A 23,771-nucleotide genomic window follows, 5' to 3' on the forward strand; every position below is an offset into this window, starting at 1 on the left:
TGGTTATCATTGTCCTTTTGAAATTCTGGCCAATGATTTAGCCCAAAGGGTCAACTGCAAAAGCGAAAACGTTGCAAATTCCAGGCCCCAGTCTGATACTTGGGAGAAGAACGGGGCAAAGTCTCTAGCAGAAGGAGGGGAAAGGAGCGGGGGCGTCACAGCATGATTAGCTTTCAGCGGTCCAGCGCGAAGTGTCATGGGGAGCGCATAAGGCAGGAGTCGGCTCACAAAGGGGGAGTCCTCCTCTCTCTTAGGTCAGGGGTTCAAGCGCAGCTCAGGTTCACAGTGACGGGATGTTTCGTTCCCATCCGCTGGTTGCTTGTCAAGCCCGAGCGGAGCAAAGCAACAGGGGACAGCCTAGTTAGAAGTGTCTGCGACACAAAGGCCATCATCTCAATTGGCACTAATTGACCCTCCTTGCTGGTGCCATCAGCAGTGAAGCCAAGTGGTGAATGAGTAAGCCACAAAGAAGGAACTCTTTCCCAGTCCCCCCCCTCTCTCTCCTCTCATTCACACACCACAGCCCTCACCGGTAGTAAAAATGAAAGCCGATTCTAGGCCATTTATATCTGTGCTTTTACAAAACAAAAAAATCTGGAGCCACAAATACATCACAGATAAGGGAGAATTGTCAACAGGTGCATTTCTCTCTCTTGTAACAGTGGGGCTCAGGGACATCCAGTGAAGCCAACTGCTACGCCATCAACACCCATCTCAACGGCTTCCTCAAATAAAGTCACGATGGGAAAAGGCCGAGAGGGCATGGAGTGGGGTGAACCTACAAGTGTCCTGTCCACATCGTCAGGCCTCAGAGATGGAAACTAGTGCCACAAAATAAGATAAGACGGAGCATGGATCAACTCCACAGGTACAGTACTAACTCTGGCATTTGTTGTGGTGATTTGTTCGTCCCCCTTGGCCTGCTGCAAAATCAGTGCTCCTCCTGAGGAATTCTAACTCGGGACGCTCCAACTTCTTGTACTAAGTGGGCCGCAAGGATACTTCGATGCAGAACCCACTGGCCACACACTGAATTACATTTCCATACTGTAAATTAAAGTGTTTGCAATATACTTAATATTATTGCATATATAATTATTGCATATAATTATATTATATATAATTAAATACACAACTAATAGATTTAATATAGTTAATTATCAAACTAATTTAATACACACAGAGAGATATGTGCTTTCATTAACAACGCATGATGGAAAAATATTTTTTTTAAGGCTTTAAGATGTTTGTTCTTGAATGTTGCTGAGGGCAGCCAAAAAATATTAAGCCATGTGACTAGGGATGCCCAAATCTATCAATTACAGTTTCTCATTTTCCAGTCTTGAGTTCAAACCTTCACATTTCCCATGTCAGTTTGAAATGTTTCATTTTATATTTTTTAAGTCTGCAGGAAAATTCATCAGCATTTTAGTGTTAAGTACTTAATTCGTTCCTGAGGGCCGTTCTTAACCTGAAACTGTACTTAACCTGAAGCACCACTTTAGCTAATGGGGCCTCCTGCTGCTGCCATGCCACCGGAACATGATTTCTGTTCTCATCCTGAAGCAAAGTTCTTAACCTGAAGCACTATTTCTGGGTTAGCGGAGTCTGTAACCCAACATTTCTCTACACAGTTCACCTTAATAGAGTGCATTTTTGTGAGCAATTATCATGAGCAGATGTGCATTTTAATGCACATTTTGCCCTGGCATTTTTGTGTAGACGTTTGATGTTTTGAGAACTGCATTGCAAAATTCGGAAAAGTGCACATTTTCAAAAGATGACTGTGTTTTGGTCCACGTATTGTTTCAGAAAGTGCCAATTAGAAGTAAGCCTGCCTTTAAATGTAAACTGAATCAGATCTCGCCCGCATCCCTACCTGCATACATCTCCTTTTCCCAATGAACCAGTGCCTACTTTTCTCTCTGCAGTTGCCACGCAATCCCACAAGGATACGACGACATCTCTGGTCTCGCGCAATCCTTTTCTTCACCCCTCCTTCTCACCCCCCCCCACTGAGCTACACAGAGCGCTGCTTCTGGCATGCACAAGCCGCAATCCAGAGTGGAGAGGGCAGTGGGGCAGCCAAGGCATCCCTTGACTGACAGCTCTGGTCTCCCAGCGTAATTTGAACATTCCAGAGGTGACCGCGGGGTTAATGCCGTCTCGAGCAGGCTGGGATCAGGCCTGGCTGTTTGTTCAGGGCTCCCAGAACAATGAGACTTTAAAGAGATTTTCAGCACCCCGGGGTCCAACCCAATTAGACACAGTTTTCCAGGTTGGCAGTCAAAAAGTGGGAGGAGGAAACCAGGTTTTAAAAGAACACGCTCAGGAGTCAAGTTCAAGGGTTGCCTAGCAAGCTCTAAGCTGGGGAGAGAGGAAATGGTGTTTGGGGGGCGGAATCTCTCTTTCTCCTGAAAGTGTCATGAGTGTCCATTTGCTAAAATTATCGCTTTGGAAGACCAGCTCTCCAGCTATTTCCTCCAGCTGCCGCCTCGCCCTTGGGGGAGCAGTAATCCCTTGCCATTAATGAGAGCTTTGTGCCAGGATCAAGGGGTGGGGACGACCCACAACTTCAAAAAAAATATTAAAAAATTAAGATTGGGGTGGGGGGAGGAGAATGAAACAAACAGGCATTAAAGAAGCAGCATCAAATAAATCCAGGCCTTTGCAGCCTGAGTGATGCAAGCATGTCCCCTTCAACAGTAGCTGGGAAACCATTTTGCCCCCCCTCCCCTTTCCAAATGTATTTATTATATTTCCTTCTTTCTTTCTTTCCTTCCTTCCTTCCTTCCTTCCTTCCTTCCTTCCTTCCTTCCTTTATTTATAATAATATTTATTAAAGTTTCAGTGGAAATACAAAAATATGAAAAAGAAAAAACAAAAAACAAAAAAGAGAAGAAAAAAAGACAAAAAGATACAAAATACAGAAAAATAAAAATAGTTAAAAACAAATCAGTCATTCCATATCCTATCTTTCATCTGCTTATTTCCCTGACTTCCTCACACCTCCCTTTTTTTGTATCCTGATTCAGTCATTGTTTCAGCAAATCCTTTCTATATTTTAGCTTGTAACCAATTAATTAACTCTATACATCCTATCCATATTTCACTATATTCTGTTATTCAGTTTACCTTACTTTATTTAACCTTATCTTACCATAAAATACCTTAAACTTATCTTACCATAACCCGGAAGTCTCCCTTCCTTCCTTCCTTCCTTCCTTCCTCCCTTCCTCCCTTCCTTCCTTCCTTCCTGGTACTCAGGGCCCCGTACGTCTCCCTCCTGTGCCTTGCAGTCCTCACAACAAGGTAGAATAATATTCTGAGACCGTGCGTGTCAACAGGCTCAGGGTCACCCAATAATCGTTGCTTGACCTGATGCTTGAGCACAGGACTCCCCGTCTAAAATTCAACATGCTAAATCAAGTGTCTTCAACTATTTCGGACCCAGGACCTACTTTTAACTCAAAGATACATTTGGCAACCCGTTTTCTTAACCTTTTGCCATACATTGGCATGGTGGCAGAACTCGTGTTGTGACGCACCTTGGATCAGACAGTGAGTGACCCACTAGCACAGGCATAGGCAAACTCGGCCCTCCAGATGTTTTGAGACTACAGTTCCCATCATCCCTGACCACTGGTCCTGTTAGCTAGGGATGATGGGAGTTGTAGTCCCAAAACATCTGGAGGGCCGAGTTTGCCTATGCCTGCACTAGCAGGTCCACTCCTGACCCACCGGTTGAAGACCAGTGCTCTTTATCAGCACACCGTATTTTCAGAACAGAAAGTGTCCCTGTTGCAGATGTCTCATATGTGCCACATTTACACTGTTTTGTTCTGGGTTTATTTATCAATTCATCTATTTATTTTTAAAAGTGTAAATAGCACTATGACTAGTCTGAGGCAAGCCTATCTTTTCCCTCTCAGCCCTATCTCCCTGAAACTTGACTACACCATACAGGCTCTATAAAGGCACAAATATATACCGTATTTTTCGCTCTATAGGACGCACTTTTTCCCCTCCAAAGATTAAGGGGAAATGTTTGTGAGTCCTATGGAGTGAATGCAGGCTCCTTGGCTTCAGCGAAAGCAACGCGAAGCCTCCAGAGCGTGGAGGCTACGCGTTGCTTTCACTGAAGCCTTTAGAGTGCAGTGCGAGGTCCCGTTGCGCTCCAAAGGCTTCAGGGATAGCCACCTGAAGCCTTTGGAGCGCAGCGGGAACTTGCGCTGCACACGGGGATGAAGGCTCCCCGTGCCCTGCAGAGGCTTCGCGCAAAGCTAGACCAGCTAGAGGGAGCACTATTCTGGCTTTTGGATGGCCCCGTGAAGCCCCCGCAGGGCACGGGGATGAAGGCTCCCCATTCTCTGCGGAGGCTTCGCACAAAGCTATCCCAGCTATCCCAGCGGCTATCCCAGAAGACAGAACAGCAAGAGGCTATCCCAGAAGCCAGATCCCTCTTGCTGTTCTGGCTTCTGGGATTCAATAATTTTTTTTTCTTGTTTCCTCCCCCCAAAACTAGGTGCGTCCTATCGTCTGGTGCGTCCTATAGAGTGAAAAATACGGTAACAGGTTTATTAGGCAGGGTTATATATGCCTACCCGGCAGGGGTCTTAACACAGGTCTGCAGCAGGGTTTCTCCTAGGGCGGGGACGGGGCTGGATTTTCCTTAAGCAGACTGTGCACTATTGGAACTGCACCAGTTGCAATCTCTCTCTACTTCGTTTGCACGCTTCAGCCCAGTCCATGAAAAGCTGCATTTTCAAAATCTCGTTCAATAATATATCAAGCCACAGTCGCAAATTTGCTGGTGGTACACAAGAGGTTTGCTTATGCTCAGTGTCTAGGAACAAAAACTCCTCAGTATATTCTACCCCCCATCCCCTGACATACCTACCTACCAATGAGATCCATATGATTTGGGGACACGAACACATAAATCTCTCCTTATGAAAGCCTTGAGCCATAGAGATGCCTTTCATTAGGAGATAAGAAAGCTGACTTTGTTGGAGGGGACAATGTTGCTTTTCAGACTGGGCCCCACAGATTGGTCTCCTCTTGCTTCCCCTTTGCCAGAAGATCAAGGCTGATCTCTTTTAGAGCACAGCCTGCCCCAGTCTACTTCTGGATTAATTCTGCACATCTCCGAGTTGAAGCAGATGTGGTAGATCCATGTGCGGATCTCCCTGGTTCTTAAAAAAGTTTTAAACAACTGCCTCTAAGTGGGTGGGGAGGTGCTGGATCAGAGCACCGATGCTGGGGGAGGGGAGATTAACCCCTTTGCTGCAAGCCATTTCCCTGGTCTACCATTCCCTCCCACAGCTGCCATTACCTCTGCTAGAGTAGGAAAACACCTGCAACGTGCTTGTGTGTGTTTTCCCCCAGGAGGCTCAGCAGTGGGCCCCTCCAAACATCAGTTTATCATGCACTCACGATGATCTGTGATCAGTATGGTATTGGGGAGGTTGCACACAACAATGCTTTCAATACCATTTGTGTTTGCAACAAACTTTTGGAGTGGGCCCACTGCTTTGCTTCCCGTCAATGCGTGTCCCGCAACTTCCTAATGAACCCCTGCAACTCTTCACACCTCAAACATTTTTGTTCTTGTTGTTGTTGTTGTTGTTGTTGTTGTTGTTGTTGTTGTTGTTCCATTTTTGTTGCTCTGTAGTGCAATAGTCCCCACCTCCAGACAGGATTATTCCAACAACAATGGGGAAGCGGTACAGAACAACTAGTAAAATGGAATTGTGTGTGAATGGTCCAGTATAAATCCATCAATACAGTGGTACCTCGGGTTAAGTACTTAATTCGTTCCGGAGGTCCGTTCTTAACCTGAAACTGTTCTTAACCTGAAGCACCACTTTAGCTAATGGGGCCTCCTGCTGCCGCTGCGCCGCCGGAGCACGATTTCTGTTCTCATCCTGAAGCAAAGTTCTTAACCTGAAGCACTATTTCTGGGTTAGCAGAGTCTGTAACCTGAAGCGTATGTAACCTGAGGTACCACTGTAAAGGACTATTATTGCATCAACAGAAGACTCTTGCAAAACCCCCAGTTTGGAGGGGTCCAGTTGCTTTTTGAGGGGGGGTGGTGATTTAGATTGGGTTCTTATCTTAGCTGCTGTCCAAACAGGAAAGGAGATTGTAACTAAACATCAGGGAAAACTTTCTGACAGTAAAAGCATGGAACAGTCTCCCATGAGAGGTGATGGACTCTCCTTTCTTGGAGGTTTTAAAGCAGAGGTTGGATGGCCATCTGTCAAGGATGCTTTAGTTGAGATTCCTGCATTGCAGCGGGCTGGACGAGAAGACCCTCGGCTCTTCCTTCCAACTCTACAATTCTATGTTCAAAGTTGTTCTCTGAAGCGGTAGAGGTTGGTCCAGTAGGAAGAATTCCACAGAGGGCACAAGCAGCCTGAATAAAGGGCTGGTGTTTGCATGCCAAAATAAGCTGCAATTCACCCCAACGCATGCACTCCCATCACTGGGAATCTGCCATCTACACAATGGCTCAGCATCATGTCCAGCTGACCCCTTGGTTTTTTGGACAATGAACTTTCAGCACATGATACTCCCAGGTTGATACCCAGGATATAAGAGGGGCGGGCGGGCGGGCGGGCGGGCAGAGACTTTTGTGGTACCTAAAAGGCTCACAATTTAATTTATTGCACCACAACCTTTTGTGGGATACAGTCCAGCAACTTGGAAGGAACCACATAAACAACAGTTCAGACTCATTGCGCAGTACAGATCTTTGAAGCTGTGGCCTCAAATGCATCCTTCATTTGCTTTACTAAGAATTCCAAAATGTAACAGCTTCCACATTCTCTCTCTCTCTCTCGAGTCACTCTAGTTCTTGCTGTGGCAATTAAAATTCCTACACACACACACACACAGCCCAGACTTCAGTTTTGTTGTATTTTGGTCACTAATTCCTCAGCACTTCATTAAGGGCCCAGAACTGCCCAGAGTACACAATGGCACTTACAGCTTCTCAAGAGCACGAAGTCCGAAAAAAGAGCCATTCTTCAGAGTTGCTATCTTGTTGTTGCTCAAAATCCTGGGGAAAGAGGGAGGGAGGGAGGGAGAGAGAGAGAGAGAGAGAGAGAGGGTTATTCATCCTGTGTTAACCAAGCATCCAGGGCTTAAAGGGGTGGACTAGGTGTGTGGTCCTTAGTGATGGATTCATTAGCCACACCCCAGTTAACAAGGGGGGCAGGAGAGTAGGGAATGGTACAAAGGCTATAGGGTAAATGTATGGCATAGCAGTCTATAGGAAGATGCCCCACCCAGCTACTTAACAGTTATATATAGACCCATTTGCAAAGTGCTCTTCCAGATGTTTGCTTCCACGTCAGCAGAAGAGTGATCCATAGCAACATTTTGCAGCCACAGAACTAGGAACAACAGACACAGACTTCTCTATAAGACTGAACAGTGAATGCCCAGCAAAGAAGAAGGGTCTTATTAAAACTGAACGGTCTTTTTAATGGACTCCAACAGCCATTGACAACTAAGAAGCTCCAGTCTAGATTTGTCAGTGCTTCCTGGTTTTAAAACTTTATGCTGTAAATCTTTATGCTGTCAACTTTTACAGGTCATGTTGTGTGATTTCAGAGGAAAGCCTTGCTCTCATCCCCTGCTGTACATTGTAAAGGCCTTTGGCTATACACCAGGCATAGGCAAACTCGGCCCTGCAGATGTTTTGGGACTACAACTCCCATGATCCCTAGCTAACAGGACCAGTGGTCAGGGATGATGGGAATTGTAGTCCCAAAACATCTGCAGGGCCGAGTTTGCCTACGCCTGCTATACACAATAAAATCGATTGGTTGACTTTCATTGACAAGCTGGTGTTGTCCAGCTATTGGGAACTACAACTCCCATCAGCCCCAGGCAGCACAGTCATGCTACATGGATCTGATGGGAACCTGTAATCCAAAGCAGCTGGTGGGCACCAGTTTGGCAAAGCCTGGACTACACACTCCCAGCACATATTAATGTATCCCACCCAGTACGTCCCCTGTATCCATTACCGCATTCAACACACATCTGCTGGGAATGCTTATGATTGTAGCAGCGGCGGTGGTTTTAAGCGCTTATTGCTCATGGTTTCCATTCAAAATATAATGTACACTTGTAAAGCAGTGCGGAATGGAAACAGATTGGAGTACAGAGACGTTGCAGTTGAGGAATTCAAACTATGTCTGGGTGGCCTGTTGCCATCTAATGCATACAAGGTTCAAAGTATTTTTATAGTCTTGTCCCCGAGCCAATGGTTGTCATTAGCATCTGTGCCTAAATGGTGGTCCCAGATGAGGGTGAGCTTGCCCATTCAGCCCAGAAGATTCAATGCAGTTAGTTCAATGGGGCTTGGATGGGCACCGCAGTGCAGTGAGGGGGGTGCAAATCCATCGGCAAAGGACGGGAACGGGCTGCTCACAGGCACAGATGGATCAGAGATGGATTTGTGTTTTGCTCTCAGGTTGGATTTTTGAAAACAATTTGTCTCTCAGAAGGTTAGACATTTTCTAATGGTTTAAAACTATCAACATCTCCCAATTCTTCTGTCTCTGGAACCCTAGAATTACAAAAAGGTTTCAGAACTGTAAAGAAATGTTACAATTTTCTGATCTTCCCCCCGAATTTATGCTAAGTGGTGTTCCCACTCATTATTATTATTGTGCATATGTGGCTAATATTACTAATCTGAATTTCCTTTATATATTGTTGTTTCATTTATTCATTCATTTAAATCCTTTCTATTACTATTTCAGCTGGGAAAATATTACCTTCTATTTGTTGAATTTAACTGGCTAGAGATCTATTATCTAGATAAGGATTTGCTACTATATTAATATAAATTATTGCAATATGTACCATAATTCTTTTATAAATAAAAGAATGTGATCATTTAAAATAGTAAAAATTTGCCTGCCCTTTATCCCATTTACTGATTAATTAACCAATTACATTGAAATAAATGTACATATAAATCAAGATCTCGGTTTCTTTCAGTGATGCTGGAAGAAACACAAGATAATCAACTAAAAAGCTAGCATAATTAGAAGGAAAGCTCTCTTGCAGCTGTTGTCCTCTGAGCTTGGAAGTAACAGAGAGCCACCATGACTCACCCATTGATACCTTTCTTCTGCATGAATTTCTCTTAATCCAAATTGGCAGCCATCACAACCTCATGTGGTGGGGAATCCCACACTTAAACTATGTGTGAAGAAGTAGTTTCCTTCATCTGCCCTGGATCTCCCACCATTTGGCTTCCCTGGATGACCAAAGGTTCTATATTATGAGAGAGGGAGGATCTGCTTAAAAGTCCTTTGCTGCCTTTCCAGCATCTTCTCTACCATAGCACTGCTGCCGGCACCTTAGTTCAGGAGTGGACAGTCCATTGTACCAAGTCAGAGCATTGGTTCATCTAGCTCAGCAGCTCTCCAAGATTTTAGACATGGGTCTCTCGCAGCCCTACCTGAAGATGCAACTTGGGACCTTCTGCATGCAAGGTAGATACTGTACCACTGAGCTGCAGCGCTTCCCCAATCGTGTGGTGGCAAATTGTGATGGGTAAAGCCAATGCACAATGTGCTACATGTATACTCTCCCACTGTCCTTGTGAAGCAGGAAGACTCCTGATTTCCTTCTAATTGCGCCTGGTATAAATCACTATTCCTTATTCTGCCCTTGAGGAATACCTTGTTAACATCTGGTTAGCGCACATTGGTGTTCTTCAAAATTCATACAAGAGGGGCTAACAACATTAACTTTCATTGTATGGTAAAGGTAAAGGTACCCCTGCCCGTACGGGCCAGTCGTGTCCAACTCGTGCGCCCATCTCACTTAAGAGGCCGGGGGCCAGCGCTGTCCGGAGACACTTCCGGGTCACATGGCCAGCGTGACGAAGCTGCTCTGGCGAGCCAGCACCAGCGCAGCACACGGAAACGCCGTTTACCTTCCCGCTATAAAGCGGTACCTATTTATCTACTTGTACTTAGGGGTGCTTTCGAACTGCTAGGTGGGCAGGAGCTGGGACCGAATGACGGGAGCTCACCCCGCCGCAGGGATTCGAACCGCCGACCATGCGATCGGCAAGTCCTAGGCACTGAGGTTTTACCCACAGCGCCACCCGCACCCCCTACGTATGGTACAAAAAGGTAAAAACTATTTCCAGGCAGCCAGTCCTCAGGGTGCTTCAATGCTAGTTCTCCACACATTCAGCCGTATGCCAAAGCGCTCTGCTCAACCATGCTGCTGAGATCTGCTGTCTGTCCAGCAGAGTTCCTTCATCTCACAAGCTTGCAGTTCAAGTGTCCCCCTCCGAGTTCAGCATTTTGGCAGCAGCCAGGGCTGAGGGCTTTTCAGACTTCTTTGTCCCAAAGTAAACAGTTTAGCTGACCACAAAAAGGGCCTTCTTTTGGCCTCAGGCCCAACGAGCAGGAAGGCAGCCATGCTGAAAGGAGGGGGAGAAAGGAAGAGCAGCCACCAATTCTTCCAGATGCTCATTAAAAGCTTTTTTAATGAGCAATTAGCCCTCGCAGACACTGCCTTCCACCAGCGAGGGCCATCAAGCAGCCCCTGAGCTTTAGACAGCTTGCAGTCAGAAGCCACTTCAGACTCTCGACGTCACCCTTTTAAGCAAGGCCACTTTCTCAACAGGCTCTTTGGCAGCCATCACAGCGATGCCACTGCGTCACTGTGCAAAGAGAGAAGCCATCCCCTTGGGTCATCCCAGAGGAAACAACCTTGGCTCCCATCAACTGGCTGTTGGGTTGTACTAGGAAGGTTTAGGGTGGGGGCTTTCCTACTCTCAGCTACAGCAAACATCTGACAAGGTACACACAGGTAATACTGGTGGCTGCCACAGGGTGTTTTAAAGATGCACTCAAGAAAACGGTTTTTCAGGTATGTGTGGAAACAAAAATGATATTTATTTCTTTAAAGGCCCCACATTGGTGATTATGGACTTCAACCTCATGCAATAAAGAGTCACTAAATACAAACTCTGGTAGCAGCAATTGAAAGCAAAACACTTCTTCTGGGAGGAGGGTGGCCAAAAAACACCTCCTAGGTATAAAGCAGGAGTGGGCAACCTGAGGCCTGAAGGCCAAATGTGGCCCACCATAACTCTCTCTCTGACCCTCCCAGCTCCCCCCAGCCTGTCCAGATTGCACAGATCACTGGCCCTTCTCCACCCCTTCCTTAAGCTGTTCTTGAACTGTGTACATGAGCTGACAAAATGCCTCTATAGCTTGCCTAGGAAGAAGATGGGGAGATGTGTGCATGAGAGTGTAGAAGCCTCTTCCTCTTTGCGTGGCTGGAATGCCACCTATTGTACATAAGTCACATCCAGTGCTCTGTCCAGTTTTGCCTTTGGCCCCTGACCATTGGTGGCCCCCGCGAGGCTTTCCACAAAAGAATGTGGATCTCGGGGGGTGGGGAGGTTTCCTGCCCCTGAGACGAAACCTTTGCCCTGGGAGCCTATTCCTTTTCTGATATAAGGAAGCTGCCTTATACCAAACTAGACCCTTTGTTCATCTTGATCAATATTGTCTACAGTGACCAAGCAGAGGCTCTCCAGGTTTTTCAGACAGGGGTCTCTCCCAGCCCCGCCTGGAGATGCTGGGGATCGAACCCAAGATCTTCTGCATGCTCTGCCAACCAAGTTCCAGCCCTCGTCAGTCGCGATTGGCCCAGCTTCAACTTCACGTGCCTGCAGCATGTATCTTAATATATAAACTACGCATGGCCCCAGAGCAGCTGGCAATAGGTGGTGTCCTGTCTGGCAACTGCAGATGGAATTTCCTCTCTGAACAATAGGAAAGCCTGACCTCTATTTCCCCCTTATTGGTTATGCTAAGTACTTCCTTTGCCGCTGACACATGCGTAGTTATGCCTATCGCCAGACAGTGAAAACATCTTCCTTTGTTGGGTCATTCCAACACAGGCTAAGGAACGTGCCCACCCCCCAGCCAGGCCAAGTTACCTCCCATCCTCTTTTCCCTGAGCCAGCAGAATAAAAAGGGCCAATCATAGAATCATAGAGTTGGAAGAGACCACAAGGGCCATCGAGTCCAACCCCCTGCCAAGCAGGAAACACCATCAGAGCACTCCTGACATATGGTTGTCAAGCCTCTGCTTAAAGACCTCCAAAGAAGGAGACTCCACCACACTCCTTGGCAGCAAATTCCACTGTCGAATCCCTTGCCTTCAGGTGCTCCCTTGGAAGCCATCAGAAGATGCCTTTGACTGAGTCAGACCACTGGTCAATCTAGCTCAGTATTTCAGGCTGGTTCTCTCCCAGCTGTAGTCAGAGTCTGAACCTGGAACTTTCTTCATGAAAAACTAATGCTCCACGGCTGAACTCCTTCCCAAAGTCCAGAATGCTACAAAATGACTACTAACCACAATTTCAGAACTGCACGAGTGCCTTTCTTGACCACCTTAAATTCAAATGAAGAGATCTTCCACAGTTTAGTGTGTTAGAGCACACAGTGGCATTTCAGGAGCATAATGCATGCACACTTCTGATCTAAAATGAGTAATGAAGGAAGACACTCTGCAAATGAACCTTCACATGCATTCAAAAAACACAAGAAGGGATGTAGAGGAAGCCCTTGCTGACCATGCCCCCTGGCAGCTGCGCATTCAGCATTAGTAAGAAAGGGGTGGCGCCTGTCAAGGGCTCCTTCGCCGGATTGGCCAATGTCCCCAAATGGACTGAAAGAGCCCTGTGCAAACGCAGTTCTTTTAGCACCAGCATTGAATGCTTGTTGACCAAGGTATGTGGCAAGCAGATGCATCGGCAAGGGATGGGTGTGGCCAGCAGGTTTGCACCCACTCTGACAGGTCCAGGGAACCTGTGGCCCTCCAGCTGTTGTTGAACTCCAGTTCCCTTCAGGTCCAGCCAGCGTGGCCAAAGGTCACGGGCGATGGGAGCTGGAGTCCAAGAACATCAGGAGGGCCACAGCTAAAAACGGCAAGAGTTATAGAGCAACCACCTCATTCAGTTACAGTCAGCTTTGGATAGCTAAACAAATCACTAGTGCATCCATATCACCCTCTTAAAGCAGGGGTAGGGAAACTTTTTCAGGCTGAACACCAGGTTCCCTCCTGCGTGACCCACTTGCGGGGGAGGCAACATGCCAGAAATGGGTGGCGCCAGAGGCAAAAGTGAGTGGAGCCATGTGTTATGTACTTAAGTTCTCACCCTGGGCCAGCAGGGGATACTGTAGATAGTTTTCACTCAGGTCCACATATGCAAATAAGGGATTGAAAGTGACGTTCAGTGATTGGATAGTTACAGAAAATGGTTACTGTTGCGTTCTAGTGGAGTTCTATATAAGCAGGCTGGCTGAACCCTTCAGTTCAGTTCTGTTCTGGCCTGTGAATAAACAAGAGCTGTTTGAAGAATCGCTGTGTCGTCTGATATGTCCACCCACAACTTAACACCATGAATGTAAATTTCCCCTTTGTACAGTAGGCTACTTTCTACACACACACACACACACACACACACACAAATGTCCTCCATCCAGGAAAGTAAAAGTCTTGATCCGAGTTCAAGGGCACTTTTCAGCCAAGGAAGGTGGTGAGGGGCATGGCTTGTGCAGAGACCCAGAGGCCAGGCATTTGGCCCCTGGGCCTGAGGTTCCCCACCCCTATCTGAAAGCTGCCCCACCCCATGAATGCTCAGCAATCCAGCCATTGCAGTGAAAACAGAGAGAACAGATGTACCAGGTGTACCGCTGCATACACAGATGGGAAGACATGTTCACAAGGTGGAAAGTGAAAGCTTTGCCTGGTTTTTAGATAACTTAGGGTGATCCAAGTTTCTGCCATAACATCTAGATCACCTCCCAAAAAAGGCAAGGACCCAGGCAGCTGAGATAAAAATCAGCATCCTGACTGATCTGCTGCCAGCGTCCAAGAGAAGGAATCTGCATCTTTATGGCTTGGAAAGAATACCCTTGACCCTCTCATTCCCACTAAAGCTTCAAGCTCAGACCGTTTCCCCCCTTCTATTCTTCATCAGCGATGTAGCTTTGGATATCCCTCAGATTCCCACAAACCCTCTTCCACTGTTTCATAGTATCACAGAATTGTGGTGCTGGAAGGGATCCTAAAGATCATCTAGTCCAACCCCCTGAAATGCAAGAATAGGCAACTATTCCATATGGGGATTGAACCTGAAACCTTGGAGTTAGCAGCACCAAGCTCTAACCAGCTGAGCTATCCAGTCAATAGGATGAGTCAAATAAGCCATGCAATTGCCATTTTTTGCTGTCTGTGCAATGGAAGGATTCTTGCAGCTGGAGAACGGAATGCAATACTGCAGGCGGTGGTTAGAGGTTGCCAGGAGCACCATATTGGGATGCTTCCAGACAAACTTTTCATTGAGCACTATCCTGAATTCTTTGCAGGGAAACCGGCTATTTAATGAACTTTCATTCTTTTCTTTTTTAAAAAAATAATTTTTATTAACCGGCCAATCAAATCAAATCAAATCTAATCACATCACATAAATTCCGAATTACAAAGCCGAATTTTAAATTTTGTTGAGGGGACCCATATTTCAAGATCCGAAGGGGGATTCTGATCATCTTCTTGCTACTGCGTTAATGTCCAAATCAGTCCAAACAAAGTTCATAATTCTATCCAGTCTTATCTTGCTGTTTCCACATCACATCTTGTTCATATATTTTCTCTTTTTTCTTTATGATCTCTTCTGATAGTCTCCTTAAGCTGATAAACACCAATAATAATCCTGTGTGAATTTTTCCGTTCTTCCAATCCTCAAATCGAGATGGTTTCCATATATCATCGCCTTCATAGATAACATCACTTTTTCCATCTTTAATTACAGAACTGTCGTTCTTAAGTCCCTCTGAGAAGTTTCACCCACAATATAAAAACAGCTCTATTTCTCTATTTCTCCTCCCAGACTTAAGTCCTCCGACAGAACTTCCCAATATGGCGACGGCACTTTTAACTGCGTCATTCCAAAGCCCTTATACATTCCACGCTCTTCTCAAAACATGCTTTGGTTCGAAAGTTTATCTCCACACAGCCTTAAATCCACAGCTTAAGTCCTTAAAACGACATTTCTGACTTGTGGGGGGGGGGTTGTTTAATCACATAAAAGAAAGAAAGGAAGGTTTTTTCCCCCTCCCCCATCAGTCCCTTTGCCATACCAAGTCTTGGCGTATCTTCTCATGATTTATACTTGCTCCTTCGACTCTTCTTGTTTTATCAGAGATCTCTTCTGTTAGCAGTCTTTACTCCCCCTTCTTCCTTGAAATATGTGCATTCGCTTCATCCAAATTGTTTCTTTTGAAGTTCTTGCAGCTAGTGGCGCGGATCAGAGACGGCGTCCAGGAGCGCCGAAATCCCACAGGAGGGCATTGTGCCTAGTGCCCCCATCCCCACAAATTCGGGGGTGGTATAGGGCACAGCAGGCAAGGGCAGTCCCACCCCACAATCCTGGGGGGGTAGGGAGGCTATTTACTCCCATCACAGCCTCCAAATTACCTCACGTGGGTCGGAGAGATGTTATTGTCAGCCATCTTCTGATGCGCCCCTAGTGGCCCCTCCTAATGATGAACTTTCATTCTGATTGGTTTGCGGGGAGGTTAGACAGCATAGCGTCAAAACAAGTGTTAACCCAAAAAATCCAGCGCATTTTCCCATCAGTTTCTTAGTCACAAAAAGTCAGGTCTTTGGGGGAAGCTGGTTTGTCATGCCCCCACCCCACCCCATCAACAGTAATAGTGCAGCCTGGATGTGCCAGTATGTGACTGAATCCCCACCAGAAAACAGCTGCATTCTGGAGGCCCCCCTTGCCTTGCATTAAGCCTCAGCCAACCCGTTACCAGAACCTTAATAGCTTTTGTGCCATCAGCTGCATTGACTTTGGCAGTAAACAAAACCCACCCCAGCAATGTTTATGAGGCCAAAGAGTCAAGTAGGGTGAGAGGTGCAGATAACAGGGGCTAAACAAAATAAGGGCAGGCAGCTCTATGACCTGCATGGAAGTTAAGTAAGACAACTTGCTAGAAAGGGTTGCAAGGCTGGGAGAAAGAACTCCACTGAGACTGCACAAATTCATCCCCCGCCTCAGCAGGTTTGTAAAAAGCAGATTTTTCCAGCTGCACCAAATTCCCCATCAGATACCCCACACCGGAAAAACCAGGGGGGAGCTAAGCATAGCAACACTTTGCTCTTGCATTAAGCTTACGCCCTGTACATGGGGCTGGTTTCTCCATAGCAGACAGGCCTAACTAATATCCATTGACACTGACAATTCATTTATGAATTTTTCTCAGTTCAGTAAGTAACAGCCAGAAAACAAGGAGGGCTTTGATGGTATTGAAGGATACGGCAAAGCGTTATGGGTCTGTAGATGAAAGTGAGGGTGAGGAGCTTCCGACCCGAAATAAGGTGGTTTATATGGCAGTTTGTTTAAAGCAGTACATTCCACCCTTATATAATTTCATAAGGTAAAGGTCAAGGGACCCCTGGCCATTAGGTCCAGTCGTGACTGACTCTGGGGTTGCAGCGTTATCTCGCTTTATTGGCCGAGGGAGCCGGCATACAGCTTCCGGGTCATGTGGCCAGCATGACTAAGCCGCTTCTGGAGAACCAGAGCAGCGCACGGAAATGCCATTTACCTTCCTGCTGGAGCAGTACCTATTTATCTACTTGCACTTTGATGTGCTTTCGAACTGCTAGGTTGGCAGGAGCAGGGACCGAGCAATGGGAGCTCACTCTGTCACATGGATTCGAACCACCAACCTTCTGATCTGCAAGTCCTAGGCTCTGTGGTTTAACCCACAGCGCCACCCACGTCCCTTTCATAGATTCATAGAATTGCAGAGTTGGAAGAGACCACAACTGTCATCTAATCCAGCCCCCTGCAATGTAGGAACCTTTCACCCAACGAGGGGCTCAAACGCATATCCCTGAGATTGAGATTCTTTTGCTCTACAAACTGAGCTATGCAAGCTACAATCTGTGTACATGCTGTCCCTGTCATGTAAACAGTTAGCAAACACAACACGCCTAACATGCCTAGTTTCCTTCCCATGTTCCAAGCTGGACATTATCAGCTGTCCAAAAGCACCAGTTTCCCTCTAAACTCCAGATTTTGTGTCAAACTGCACACTGAAACAAAACAAAATCCTCACCCCTGACCTGTTGCTCTACCAGGGGCCACAATGACCAGCGCTAATGGGAGTCGGGAGTCTAGCAGCACCTTAGGGGCACCAGGTTGGGGAAAGCTACCCTATGCCTATCCGTTTCCAGCATCTGCCTGTGGGGTCTCCGTTTGTATGACAACACACAGAGAGAGAGGGAGGGAGAAAGAGAGAGAAAGCACGCAGGATTTTGGCTCATTTGTTTAAAAGGGGAACTATGTTAATGAAAACAACATGGACTTGAAAGATAACAGCAGCAATGGGGAAACTTTCTTTCCAAGGCGCCTAAACAATTAAGGGGCCTCAGCAGCCCCACTTTCAAAAGAGACTCAGACACATCAGATGCAATTTCACTTGGAACGCAAAATGGAGCCGGAGGTGGGGGCGGGCAAGCAAGAGGTGGGGGGAGATTTAAACAAAACAAAACACCAAGTCGGGTTTGCCAAGCGTCAGCGCAGAGACAGATCCTGCCTGTGCCTTGAAAAAGGTCCAAGGCAGCGAGAGAGGATGGAGACCCAGCATTTCCTTCCCGAATCCCTCCACCCATCCTCTTATCTTGCAGGCAGGACAGGAGGGGGAGCAGAATGAGTCGGGGAGGGGAGGTCAGAATGCACTTATTATGTCCTCTCTTGGCTTGCAACTTCTATGCAGTTTTACTGACCATGGAGGTCATTTGCTCTTGCAAGCAGCAGAGGAGGAGTTTCTTCCCAGTCCTGGGGCCTGAGACTTTGAACCGGAGAGTCAAGAGCGAGGATTGAGCTTCAAGCCTCCTGCATGCAAAGATATGGATCCTCCTTCTTCCCCCAAGCAAGGGTTTCCTTAATGGAGTCCTTTTAAGAAGGCAGAGGCATGGTTTCTGGGCTGATGCCTGGCAGATGTAGTTCTAGACCAGAGCTGGGGAACATCTTTCAGCCCAGGGGCCACACTCGCACCCTTCTAGGGGCCACATGCCAGTGGTGGGCAGGGCCAGTTGCAAACATGGGCAGAGGAATGAATCAAATCCTGCTTTCATACAGTAGGATATTTAATAATGAACAGCTCGCTCTACCCTCCCCACCCAGGTAAGCGAGAAGCACGGCCAGGGCTCAAGGGCACATTTCAGCCAGAAGCAAACCATAAAGGAGGGTATAATGCAGGGCTGCCAGTAGGCAGTGCAGCTGTGTGGACTATGGGGAATTCCAAGGGCCAGATAGAAAGGCTTGGAGGGCCGCATTCAGTTCCTGTTTCCACTGAGTCAGGAACGTGATTGTATGCGTGTGCTTTTAAAATCCTCTACCGATAAGCCCTTCCCCTTATCTACCGAGCTTCTAAGGTCATGGCTTTGTATGCAGAAGGTACTGCATTTCCAGACCCCAAAGGTCTAGTGCTGAGTGGACAATACTGAGTTAGATGGGTTAAAGGTCTATAAGGCAGTTTCCTATGTTCACAATATCCAGCTACTTCACAGGAAAAGACACTACAGGGTCGAATTCATTCATGGGTCTCCACGGACATGTCTAATTTGCCGCTTAGCTTCAGTTTCTAAGATTAAGTTATAGAACTATGACTTTCAGCCATGATGTTTGCCATCCAGGTGCTACAACCAGAGATTCCAACAGGTCAGTCATTCCTCCATTCCAGCATCCTGTATCCTTACTCGGAAGACACAACTAAGGATGTTGGAGAATTCTGACAGAAACAGAAACGGGAGCAAAAATTGCTGGTGTTCTCTTATATGTCCCGCAATTTGAACAGAAATCACTCCAGTAAAAATGATAGGTATATACTCTGTTGTTGCTCCTTTCAGTTCGTAAATGATACCGAATAGATTATGTTCCCCCCCACACACACCCAATTGCCACTGTTTGTACCTTTCATTGAAATGAAAAGGGCAGAACAATGTAATTTATTTAACTATTTGCATAAATTACGTAAGTTGTGTAATTTCACCACAGCAGACAGTGAGACGAATAATGCAGTTTGTGGCAGAATACAAACTGCAGCAGAAAGGAAACAGTGCTGCGTGACGATCAAAGGGCAGAATAACCCTAGCCACAACCAACCAGAATTGTACCCATTATTCCAATGCGGCTAACACCAGAGATTTCCATAAGTCTTGAGAGATTCAAGATACTGGCAGTTCTATTTCCAATCAATTCAATGCATGGGATTCTCCATTTTCACAGCTGCCCCACATTGGGGCAATGTTTTATTATCACTCTCTACCATGAGTCCCAAGATCCCTTTCTTGGTTAGTCATCACCAGTTCAGACCCCAGGAATGGCAGCTGGAGAAGTCCCCATCTGGCAGGCAGACTCCTAGTGTGAGCTAAAGCAAAATGCACGATAAGACAAGGAGATAATTCCTTATTCTTCCCACATGACCCTTCCCCAAAACTAGTCAATTCTAAGGACGTGGAAGAAATTAAGTTCAGTTTGCAACTAAAGTCAAACTGACCTAACTGGCATTCCCTGAAGCAATCAGGAAACTGAAACAGAGGCATCCTTTGAAATCCACAGTTCCCTGACTTTTTGCAGTCCAGTTCTCCAGCCAAGTAATGTGTACAAAAATGAATATACTAGGACAAAGTGTAAATTAAAATGCATTGCAAAAATGCATTGCAAAAATGTGTAGAACAGACAAAGCTGTGTAAAGTAGGATAAATTTACACTAATATGCTGGTACATTTCCACAACGCGTTTTTTTTTTTAATTAAAAAAAATCATAAACTGGTGTCGGTTTTAAGATTGGAAAATGAGCATGGAGTCGTTCTTTACCTAATTTCAGCCGCTAGTAATTAACATCCCTAGTAATTTCTTGTTACTATTAACAGCAGGGCAGAATCACAGAGCAGACCCAGGACACAAATTTTCAGGGCTGCAGGGCCTTGTCTAAACGGGTCTCCTGCCTGCTCTGCTTAGCTGGTTTCCTGTTATTGACTAGCTTCTTGTTATGTTTATTTACACAGGACTTGTCCAGGTTGGGTTGGGCCTAGGACTAGGCCCAATGTTGCAAAGGGAGGAAGAAGTTTTGTTTTTTTCTGGGGTGGGGTATGAGGACAGTGGGTTTGCCGGAAGCTGCATTCAGCCTGCCTCACTTGAAAACCAAAACCATTTCCCTTGCTGGAGGACATTTCAGGTGTTCCAGGCTGCATCTGCTCTCTGGGCATGGCAGAGGACAGGATCCAAATGGTGGTGCAGATGTCTTTTATGAAAAGGGCAATCTGCTCAACAAACCCTAAATTTCTTCAGGCCCTCCATCAGGGCCTGCCCACTCAGGAGGCAGGGTGAAGCAGCTGCCTCAGGCAGTGGACATCCAAAGGCAGTGCCCTTTTGGGGCGCCCCTATCTGCCCTGCCACCTCGACCACTGGTAGAGAAGCAGCGCCGGCTTCCGGCAAGATCTTGAAGAAATCTTGAGCACATGAGATCTTGTGAGACTTCAGTAAGCTCTTGCAAGTTCTCACTGAGACTCGTAATCACTGCTTCTGCTCTATGGTTGGTGCCACTCAACCCAGGTTAGGGAGACAGCAGTGTGTTCCTGTTATGCCTCAGGCGACCAAATGGAACGCACCACCCTTTCCTTGAACTGGTTTACTTATTAAATTTAGATCCTGCTTTCAGAGTGGCTGGGAACCAGCTAAAAACCACACCAATTAACATTTGACACTGCAGGAAGCAAGCAATCCTAGGCAAGAGAGTGTTAACAATAAACAATCACAAATACTTAAAGATCCTGCAGGCCAGCTTCCCAGAGTCACGGTGGGAGTAGCCATGTCCTCTCCATGAATTTGTCTAATCCAGGGATCAGCAACCTTTTTCAGCTGTGGGCCGGTCCACCGTCCCTTAGACCACGTGGTGGGCCAGACTATATTTTTTTTTGGGGGGGGATGAACGAATTCCTATGCCCCACAAATCGGGCCCTCCCTTAAAGAGGGCATGTACTGCGGTGAGACCTGGACAACCAACTCCCTGTGTTGTGGGTGGGTACAATTGGTCAGCCACAACACCCGATTGGTAGGTCCCTCATAGCTGGGTGCAATTTGGCCAATGGGACGCAGTCCAAATGGTTCGAGGGACCCAGGGATTACAGAGGTCTGGCACCCACAGTATGGTGTAGATGTGGCCCTGCTGTCAGAAGCAGAATGATGAAGTAGATGGAACACCTCTGCTTAGATCGGGCAGTGCTCTTGTTATGTCACTTAGTGCTTCTCTTCCTCCATTGCCAACACCACACAACATCCCAAGGTTTCAAAATAGCACATCTCGGTTTGGGAAAGGAGACTGTTTGGGCTTTGGTGGAAAGAAATGCCCACTAATTCTGGGATGCAGTGACTGTTGTTGCTAATAATAGCTTGGTTGAGATGCATGGCCATTCCCACATGAACAAGCAGAGTCCTTAATAAAAGATGCATCCTTACTTTGCTTGCAGGATCACTACTAGTGATGAGCTGCCCAGACATTGGACAGATATTCATTTTATTTTATTAAGATTAAACAGTTTGCAGACGCAGGACATCAGCTTGCCTTTCCCGCAAAGTAGATCTTCCATTGTAGAGAACAGAGGGAACTGCTTTTTACCAGCAGTGTTCATCCATAGTTTTGTAAACTTGGGTTCTATAAGCCATGCATGGGAGTTCATCCCTTGCCCCCATCCTTTGCTGTTGTGGGCATCACCTTGCCAACAAAGGTCCGTATAGTTAAAGCTATGGTTTTCCCAGTAGGGATGTATGGAAGTGAGAGCTGGACCATAAAGAAGGCTGATCGCCGAAGAATTGATGCTTTTGAATTATGGTGCTGGAGGAGACTCTTGAGAGTCCCATGGACTGCAAGAAGATCAAACCTATCCATTCTGAAGGAAATCGGCCCTGAGTGCTCACTGGAAGGACAGATCCTGAAGCTGAGGCTCCAGTACTTTGGCCACCTCATAAGAAGAGAAGACTCCCTGGAAAAGAGCCTGATGTTGGGAAAGATGGAGGGCACAAGGAGAAGGGGACGACAGAGGACGAGATGGTTGGATAGTGTTCTCGAAGCTACCAGCATGAGTTTGACCAAACTGAGGGAGGCAGTGGAAGACAGGAGTGCCTGGTGTGCTCTGGTCCATGGGGTCACGAAGAGTCGGACACGACTAAATGACTAAATAACAAACGTTAGCAGCACTGAAGTGTCCTCTCCAGGGGGCAAGCAGTGTATATGGAGGTCCTGGGCTGCCAGAAGATAAGTCCCCTCCTCTCAGCCTCACTGGTGTGGTCCAAAGGAAAGCACAGCAAGACGTTTGGCTGCAGAAGGTGCTAAAAGAAGGTGTACAGGATGTCTTAGGGACTTCACTCCGGATTTTTGTAAGCTTTACTCCTTAGCCTTTTCCTCTCCTGAATATATCCAGCAAGGTAGCAGATACAGATTTTTCCTTGGGGTTTGCTCCCAAAGCCTTTCTCACAAATGAGTACATCCGCAAGACAGCAGAGGTTTAGGATCAGAGCTTTTCTACTCCTAGATGGGCTCCAAGGTTGAGAAGTCTCATCAGCCTCTCATTTTCCTCTACAGCATGGGCAGTAACCATCTTCTTGACTGTTGGACCCTATACAGTGGTACCTCGGTTTTCGAACGCCTCCATACTTGAACATTTTGGAACTTGAACACTGAAAACCCGAAAGTAAGTGCCTCGGTTTTCAAATGCGCCTCAGAACTCGAACAGGAAACGTGGCTTCCATTTTGAGTTTTCCGTATTGAGGCTTGCGTTTTGAGGCTTTCACTTTCAGTTTTCGGACGTTTCGGAACTCAAATGGACTTCCAGAACGGATTATGTTCGAAAACTGAGGTACCACTATATCATTCTCATCCACTCAATCTGCCAGAGCCTGTCTTCACATGCAGGGGAACTCTGTAACTTTGCCCTACCTAAAGATGCCAAAAATTGAACTCAGAATCTTTTGCATGTAAAACCTGTGCTCTACAAGTTGAGGTACAGTTCTGCCATAAACTGCATTTTCATTGCTTTCGAAAGCCAAACCACGACATTTTGTTGGGAAAATGATATCTCTCACTCATCCCTTCTCCCATCACCTCCACTAGGTGCAGGGGATACTACTCGGTTGATTCTTTTATCCAAGCAAACTGTTAAGGGTGCAGGGAGTTTTTGGGAGACCCCTATTGGCCCACAGTGCTACAATTCCCAGAGTTTCCTGGGCAGAGGAATTGACTGTTAAGCTACTCTGGGAATTGTAGCTCCATGAGGTGAACAGCGGTCTCCTAACTTCTCTCAGCACCCTTAGCAAACTCCTAGGGTTCCCTTTAGGAGGACACCATGACTGTTTAAAGTAGTAATATAATACTGCATTAAATGCATAGTGCCGATGGGGCCTAGGTGATCTCTGACGTCCCTTCCAAACTGATGATCGTTGGAAGAGGAATACAAGGGGTGGAGAGACCGTACAACAACTTTCAGCTACAAGTTCTGCAACACGTGGGCTCTCCTCTGACCACCCTCCTGCGCTGACCTCTTGGGAACACAAAGCCAAACAATAAAGTCATCGCCTAATTGAGCGAGGGCTGGAAATATCCCTCCTAACAATGTGAGGATTAGGAGGG

General features: G+C 46.6%; 1 protein-coding gene across 1 annotated transcript in view; it reads right to left on the bottom strand.

The window, feature by feature from the left end:
• The window catches only part of ADGRA2 (adhesion G protein-coupled receptor A2), a 117,287-nt gene that overhangs the window by 73,514 nt on the left and 20,002 nt on the right, over positions 1–23,771 (bottom strand). The window contains exon 2 of the mRNA XM_083588348.1: positions 6,992–7,063. Within this exon, the coding sequence (XP_083444474.1) occupies positions 6,992–7,063 (72 nt within the window). The remainder of the gene's footprint in view (positions 1–6,991; positions 7,064–23,771) is intronic.

The sequence above is a fragment of the Podarcis filfolensis genome (assembly GCF_964270895.1).
Source record: "Podarcis filfolensis genome assembly, chromosome: 15".
NCBI lineage: Eukaryota > Metazoa > Chordata > Lepidosauria > Squamata > Lacertidae > Podarcis > Podarcis filfolensis.